Source organism: Harpia harpyja, chromosome 21 (genome assembly GCF_026419915.1).
Source record: "Harpia harpyja isolate bHarHar1 chromosome 21, bHarHar1 primary haplotype, whole genome shotgun sequence".
Classification (NCBI taxonomy): domain Eukaryota; kingdom Metazoa; phylum Chordata; class Aves; order Accipitriformes; family Accipitridae; genus Harpia; species Harpia harpyja.
Window position 1 is genome coordinate 184,867 of NC_068960.1, and position 7,945 is coordinate 192,811.

The 7,945-nt window shown below is 44.3% G+C and overlaps 1 protein-coding gene across 5 annotated transcripts in view; it reads right to left on the reverse strand.

Moving 5' to 3' along the window:
- UBE2I (ubiquitin conjugating enzyme E2 I) overlaps window positions 1-7,888 on the reverse strand; it is a 19,388-nt gene extending 11,500 nt beyond the window's left edge. For 3 of the 5 annotated variants that reach the window (XM_052772678.1, XM_052772680.1, XM_052772679.1), the window contains exons 1-2: window positions 2,267-2,345; window positions 1,943-2,026 (exon numbers count right to left, since the gene is read on the reverse strand). In XM_052772678.1, coding sequence (XP_052628638.1) covers window positions 1,943-2,026; window positions 2,267-2,332 — 150 coding nt within the window. In that variant the 5' untranslated portion in view covers window positions 2,333-2,345. Of the gene's footprint in view, window positions 1-1,942; window positions 2,027-2,266; window positions 2,346-7,361; window positions 7,551-7,744 lie in introns of those variants that run through there. The other 2 variants (XM_052772681.1, XM_052772682.1) reach the window with 2 other exon arrangements.
- Between the last annotated feature and the right edge of the window lie 57 nt (window positions 7,889-7,945).

Consider the following 7,945-nt stretch of genomic DNA (forward strand, 5'->3'; position numbering starts at 1 on the left):
GTCATAGGTGAAGACAAATAGCTTTTAAGAATTTCTTTGAGTAGAACACCAGAACAATCAACAAAAAGTTTTTACTGTCTTTCTGATAGAGCAACATACCTTACGGATCAAAGACAGCAGACACTCAAAAGCCTTACTAAGATAATAGTTTGACAGCAGTATCGTCAAGACTGTATTGCGTTACTGGATGGGTTGCAGATATTGAGTCAAATTCTACGTAGTTAATAAGTGATTTGCTGTCAAAAAAGTGAATGGAGATATCCAACCCAGGACTAACACGACTTTACTTCAATTTTGGATCTGGCTGACAAGAAAGCATTTTGGTGTTTTCAACTACTCATCTGTTTCACAGGAAGCAGCTGTAGTACAGCATGCCTCCAAACACAAAGGCAATAGAGGGCAACTGGTTTGTCGGGTAGACACGAGCCAGACATGCTGCTTCTTGTTAAAGACACAGCATTTTTACTCGAGTAAAAACCCTGATTTTTTAGATAAATCTCTACCAGGAATCACATGAGCATAACTGATCTTTTCCTGGTGTGATAAGTTTTCTAGGAGGCAAGAAGCTGGCTTTAAGGGTCTTGTTTGCTTGATTTTGTGGTTTACAAAACTTTAAAGCAGTAACATGAAGATTTTGTATGGCCTGAAGATTTTATGTAAGTATTTAAAGGCGACATCTTGAAATGGTACATAACTGGCTATTATGAGGGATAATCTTATTTTGGCAGAACACGAGGGGATGAGTTTTCCCTTACACAGTTAAATTATTTTTAGGTGCTTCTTTAAGAACTACCTTGAGCTGTGCAGACAACTACTAAAATACTGAGCTAAGTTATAACCGTAACAGCAATGCCATATTCAGCGTTAAACTGAGGTAGTAGTACAGAATGTGCAGGTTTTGCCTACACACCTTGTCTTCTCAGAATCTAAGAAACAAGATCTTAACGGGACTTAAGCAAGTTGGCAAGAGGCAGTAGAACAGGCAAAGCAACAAAAGAAGTCCCACATCCAATGCAAAACGCTGAAGACCCAAAAGAATGAAAACCACCAAGTAATTAATAGTAGTATCTCAGAAGAAACAACAGCATCCAATAGATTCAAGAATAATCTCTACATGCTAAGTAACATCTTGAAAAATAGAAAGAAGAGTCGGCTCAGAATGAGGTGTTATAATGGCAGTGTACAAAATCAAAGTTTCGTGCATTAATGATTATTTCCACTTGAAAGTTTGCATTTGTCCTGTCCCCTAGAACCAGATCAAGCTGATAAAAATAAACAATTCTGGTCTCTACAGACTTTTTCCTTTCCCTTGTTATTTTAAGGAAAGGGACACAGAAGCACAAGTAATATCAGATAAAAAGAAACAATGTTAGAGAGTTCTATTCTTCTTTCCCTAATACAAAAAGGGAAAATTCCATAAAATGGAAGGCAATGAGATTCCATGTTGATAGCATAGAATTTTCTTCCATTAAATCTAAGAACTTAAAACCAGCGCTACAGCACTTCTCTAGGACTGCAGGGTCTCACTATTTAGTGGAAAAAAAAAAAAGGTACTGGCAGTTAACCAGCAGAGGCAACATTTTGGTAGTATTAATTTTCAAGCTTTAGGGCTTAAACCAGCATTTAGTAAGAACAAAAGTCACAATAAACCCTGGCATGAAGTAGAAGACAATCTCAAGTTTGCTCAATGCAGGATTCTCATACACTCCTCTGAAAACTTTTATTCTTAAGGTGGTCAGTGACAACAGTTGAACAGGCTCATGGTGTATTTTGTCCAGTATCATTGCTAGCCCACTACACCTAGATTCTAAAGTAGCAGCAGGATCCAAGCATTTCTATTAAAGTACATGTAAGTCATACTCTCAGTTGTCAGTGTAATGCACGTGCAGGTTTATGTTACTTTTCACCATAAGTGAGATGTTAGGACAACAGTAAGTCTTACCCCTTTCTTTCCCGGAATAGCACACTCCCAGTTCATTAGATTCATTGTGCCATCTGGATTTTTTGTAGGTACTGCTACAAATCCCTGAATTAAGGCAAAAAGCCAAACGGTAAGGATTTCAGAAGATGTACTTAGAATTCTTCATGACATACTTTATCTTTACACGGAGTTATCTCTTTTTACACTACATAGTTTTACGCAGCTTTTTTATTTAAAAAAATTAATTTAATTTAAAAAAAAATCACATCAGGGTAAAGAAGAAAAAAATCATCATCACAACACCAAAATAACTGCAATCAGAAATTTGACAGTTCTCATACTTACAAATGGATGATCTTTTCTCCAGGCTTTTCTCTCCTGTGCAAGTCTGCTAAGAGCTATGCCAGACATATTCAGAGTCCCTCTAAAAGAAAAATAATTGCTTTTAGTATAAACTTTTACTTACAGTGTGAACAACACATTATATTATCTGTTTATAAGCCCTGCTCACTCAGGAAATATTCTGGCCTCTGATTTCCACTACTATAGCCAAGACACACATTTTTGCACACCCTGCAGAAGTTAACATTCAGGAATAACATCAAGTTTGCCCTTGTCAACAACCTCTTAGTTACAGGACTTGACCTACAAAATACTATCCCCAACTTGTGTTTTATATTTGAACCACATCTTAGAAACAACTTTGACAGCAGCTTGACAACTGAAACGCTATTAGTAATGGGAAAAGTACGCAGACTTCTTACTTGTGCAACTGATAAACACACATCGATCTCCTTACTACAACACAAAAGGTATGGCTTTCTTCTGTAGGCAAACACCTGTACTGCTCCTGTTTCTGGCAAACAGGGGAATAAGAAATGTTATTTTCAGACTGTAAATTCCCGTTGAAAGCCAGTATTCTACACAAAAGCAACACGGGCACAGAACTTAACAAAATCACCTCAGTTTTGCAGTGGTGCCACTATACAACTTCTAGACAGCAGCAGGAACAGACAGCAATACAGAACTGAGCAAAGGAAGAGCCACTGACCCACTCGTTCCACAAGACAGGTTTTCAATTCCGCTATAAACAGAATGATCTTTCTGCACCTTCACTGCCTTAGTAACAGCCAAGCGGGGTGTCTGAGACTGCAGAAGAAACACGTACAGCACAGGCCACTACTGCGTATGATGCAAGAACAGTTCTAGACGCAATGGTTGCCAACAGAATGGTGCTTTGAAATTCAGAGGAGGATTCTCCATTCACCCAGAACAGTAGTCAAAGTGAGAGTTTATTTTTCATTGTCAAACTGTATCTAAACTCAGGGCTTCATTAGCCACATGGTCAAAACAAAGTCCAGTGAAGGCTTTTAATCCTCTTCCCTACTGCACTTCTACCCATTTTAAATAAGAGCTGATACTTGGCAGTTGGGGAAGTCAGGCCAATTTGTTCGCAACTCCACACATAGCCAACAAGCCTTTATGACAGCCAGGAGAGTAGAATTCTTCCACTAAACAAGGTCACAGAATTAATGAAAGGAGTGTTACCACTCTGTTAAAACAAACACTTAAACACTGGTTAAGAACTATGCAAATTCACATTCTATTAATATGTAGGTTACTTGTAAGAGTATTGCAGTCTACTACTATAACCATAGGAATTGTAGCTCACAAAGATGCATGTTTTAAAAATTTCACACTATGCGCTTTAGCATGATGTTCATGCTGAAAATATGTACGAGGAACTGACCTATTCCATGTAGGATATGTAGATATGTTCATCTCATGTTCATCTGCTATACCCTTTAAAGATTAGAAGACAGTATGCTTCCAATTTAAATATTTACACATCATCAAAGTGGCTTAGCAGTGCAGACACCTTAACTAGAAGTCTTTAAAAGGACCAGATTAAGAGTTTTATGCAGTTCCTAGGACAGCCAGTATTTCAAATCCCTCCTTCTAGCGTTTTTTCAAAATCAGTTTTGCATGGATGGCCATAATCCATAATTTCAACTCCAAACTAGCAATTAAATTCATGTCAGATCAAGCTTCTTAAATCACAGAATCACAGAATGGTTTGGGTTGGAAGGGACCTTAAAGATCATCTAGTTCCAACCACCCTGCCATGGGCAGGGACACCTTCTACTAGACCAGGTTGCTCAAAGCCCCATGCAACCTGGCCTTGAACACTTCCAGGGATGGGGCATCCACAACTTCTCTGGGCAACCTCTTCCAGTGTCACACCACCCTCGCAGTAAAGAACTTCTTCCTTACATCTAATCTAAATCTACCCTCTTTCGGTTTAAAGCTATTACCCCTTGTCCTATCACTACATGCCCTTGTAAAAAGTCCTTCCCCACCTTTCCTGTAGGCCCCCTTTAGGTACTGGAAGGCTGCTATAAGGTCTCACTGGAGCCTTCTCTTCTCCAGGCTAAACAACCCCAACTCTCTCAGCCTTTCCTCATAGGGGAGGTGCTCCAGCCCCCTGATCATCTTTGCAGCCTCCTCTGGACCCGCTCCAACAGGTCCGTGTCCTTCTTATGCTGGGGGCCCCAGAGCTGAATGCAGTACTGCAGGTGGGGTCTCACAAGAGCAGAGTAGAGGGACCACTAACACTCAGTAAACACACACACACAAAGACTATATTCAGTCCAATATTCCTCTAGTATTCCCAACACATCCATCTGTATCTTGGTTGTATGTCTGAAGATTTGAAGGACTTAGTCTACATGAACTGTACATACCACTTCAGATCTACCATATGCAGGAGATGTGGAGCCACTGAAAAGATACCATCAGAACAAAAAGACTCTCCCTTAACCAAATTATACAGGGAGTAATTTTAAATATTTTGTGAGCCCATGCCCTTGCAACAGATGTAAATGAGCTACTGAATATATGGCAGAATTTCAGTTGTGCTGTTAGTAGCTGGTGGTCCACTGTAATAATACCAACCTTCCCATAATAATTTGAGAAAATTTTTTGTGCTTATAAACCACTCAAATATTCTTAGGTAGTTTAGCAGCTCAGCTACCTTTTCTGCCAAGAAACATATTACAGGATGCTTTCAAATACACGAATTTTATTTCCTGTGGCTAACAGCCAATTAACTACATGCACCTCAAGGGAAATGCCAACTTCTCAGAGGGCATATAAATGACATATGTCCTACAAAACATTGCCAATCAAATAACTTTTCAACAGAAAACCCCTAAGTTTTCAGGCTCTGTATCCTGATTGCTTTTGCAACTGGTTATGCACTATACTGTGCCCCAGTAAATTAAAGATTTTCTTATGTTTTATAAATACCTTTTCAAATCTTGAGGCATTTGACTTAGTTAAGCACTGACAAGCTACACCCAAAATTTCAGCGTATATGAGAGACCACAGGCTTCAGTTACCCTGATGAGTGCAGACAAGCATCTAAAACCTCATCACAAACTACTACCAAGTAGAGATTAGCGACGAAGACGACTGAAAGCCCGTTTCAAAAATTAAGATCCTGTTAGGTAAGCATCCCCTCAAAAGTAAGTCAATCTATTGACAAATTGCCAATATACACTCTCTAGCAGGTCTTCAGTAAAAGAATTTAACTTTAGTCCTGCTGGAGCTTGAGATAGGACAAACAGAGATTGATCATCTCAGTATATATTTTGGTCTCAGAAATTATGGAGTAGCAGGAAGGAGTGAGATACTAAGTGGGTATTAAACCTGAAGATGCGATATTCTCACTGCTACTTTTATCTTCTTCAATAATTTATGTGCATGGTTTGTTTGGTTGTTGGGGTTTTTTTCCTCTCTCCTTTGGAATAGTAGTTTGCCCAAATATCTATAAGTTAAGTTTAGCTCTTGTAAGCTTTTGAAATACCTTGCAAGTGCAAGATATGTCTATTAACCTGAAATAGTTAAATTAAAGAAAACCACCAAAAAAACCCAAAACCAAAACAAAACACAAACACCACAGACACCACCAAAACCACACACAAAACAAAAAAACCCCGAACACCCCAGTTCTTAGGAATTTTTTTTTTTAAATATCACATCTAATTTGTTTTCTTCACCTGAGAAATTTACTGCTGATTAACAGAATCTAAGTCCCAACACATTTACGTGCTACATCACTGGAAAGAACACAAACTTTCACACCAGAGGAAGTATATCAACCCTACCTTGCAGGGGCCACACAATTGTGCCTAAGAGACCAGTCTTCACGTTGTGTTTGGGTTTAATTCCCCCAAGCACACCCTGGCATTAAGAGGTAGCAATGTCCCTTTTACTGCTATCAACTCATTAGAAAATTAACAGAAACTTCCAAATTTACTCAGCAGTTTGCCTCTGCCGCTGTTACTACTACCTATTTTGGAAAAAAGGACAAAGCAAATCCAACACACTCATCACAGGCACAAACTTTGTGTTCTATTACAAATCATCTTACCCATCTATACCCTCTGATGGGGGGGAGGATGGAACCTACTTCCAAACACAAAAGGCAAGTCTTGCAAAGAAGCTTTCACATGCCACCGGAACGGCAATCGCACCCACAATTCTGACCCGTGACAAGTCTCTAAATACATCAACAACATGCTCTTTAAGTCTGAAGAGCTTTCAACAGCTCTTATTAATTCCAAACAGCAAAGAAAAAAAAAAAAGAAAAAAAAGAAAAAAACCGTTAAGATCGCTAGCCTCACATTTTTACTTTGCAGGTTAAATACTGACAGAGGAAGACATTATCAATCGGCGTAGTCTGCCCCCAAACTATACAAACTTTACTTTTCGGAAGGGTGGAGAAAGCCAAGGGGGCTGAGATTTAATCAGAGCAGGCTAAGTCCCGACCGGAACAGAAAGTCTCCTCCCGCCTGGGGCACGGAAAAGGTGGAAGAGGCGGCACTAAGCCGAACAGCTACCAGAGTCGCGAGGAGAACAACAAAAGGAGCCGCGCGGCAACAGCTCTCGATGCCTGACCGGCCGAGCAGCTTCGCCCGGAGCAGCCGCGGCAGGGCCCAGCACCGCCCGCCTCCGCCGAAGGCCGCTGCTCCCGCGGGCCCTGCGCGGGGGCCGGGTCAGCCTCCGAGGCCTGCACAGGGCACCCCGGCGCCCGCCCGCCGGCTCCCGGGCAAGCACTCCTCGGGGCGGGGACCACTTCGCACAGAGCCCGGCGGTGCCCGGACCTCCTCGGTGAACTGCGCCCGCGGCGAACCAGGACCTCCGGGGGCGGGCCGCGGGAGACGCGGAGCCCGCCTCAGGCGGGCAACGACGCGCTGGCGGGCCAGGCCGCGCGGCCGCGGCAGGAACCGCCAGGCCCACACGCCCCGCCGCTGGCCCGCCCCTTCGCGCCGCAGGCGGCGAGCGCCAGCCCAGGCCCCGCTCTCCCAGGGCCCGGGCCGCCTGCACGCCGCGCCAGGCCCCGCCGTGCCAGGCCCCTCGCCCGGCCAGGCCTCACCGTGATCGGCCGCAGCAGCCGCGCGTGTCCCGGATTGAAGCGGCAGCAAATGACCCGGATGTTCCCGACTCGGCTCCCCCCCCCCTTTGTCTTTGGTCCGGAGTTTCCCTCCCTCTTTCCTCGGTGCGGCGCGAGGCAGTGCTGCGTGTCCCTCAGCCCGACCCGTCCGCGCCGCTGCGCCGGCGCGGTGTGACCCCGAGCGCCATCCGTCCGCCACGCTTTACGCATCCTCGCGACACAGGACCCAGAGGCGACCGGAACAATGCCTGAGCACGGAGCGCAGGAAGGAATCCCAGCGGGGCTCTCCCAAGCCCGAGCCCGACCGCGTCCTCGTGCCCCTCGGCTCCCACAAGGCCCCGTCGAGAAACCGAGTGAACGTTTACCTCGGGCGCCGAGAGAGTCACCTGCGCCCTGAAAAGGGTCTGCTCCCTCGAAGGGCGCTAGCGCGGGTCTCGCAGGCCGCGCCTGCCCCGGGACGCGCTCGAGCCTGGCCGAGCCCCACCCACTGTGCTCAGCCAGGCCTCTGATTGGAGGGCGGGGGCTCTGCCCCTGGCGGGGCTTTTGCAGGTGATGGGCAGGTGGGA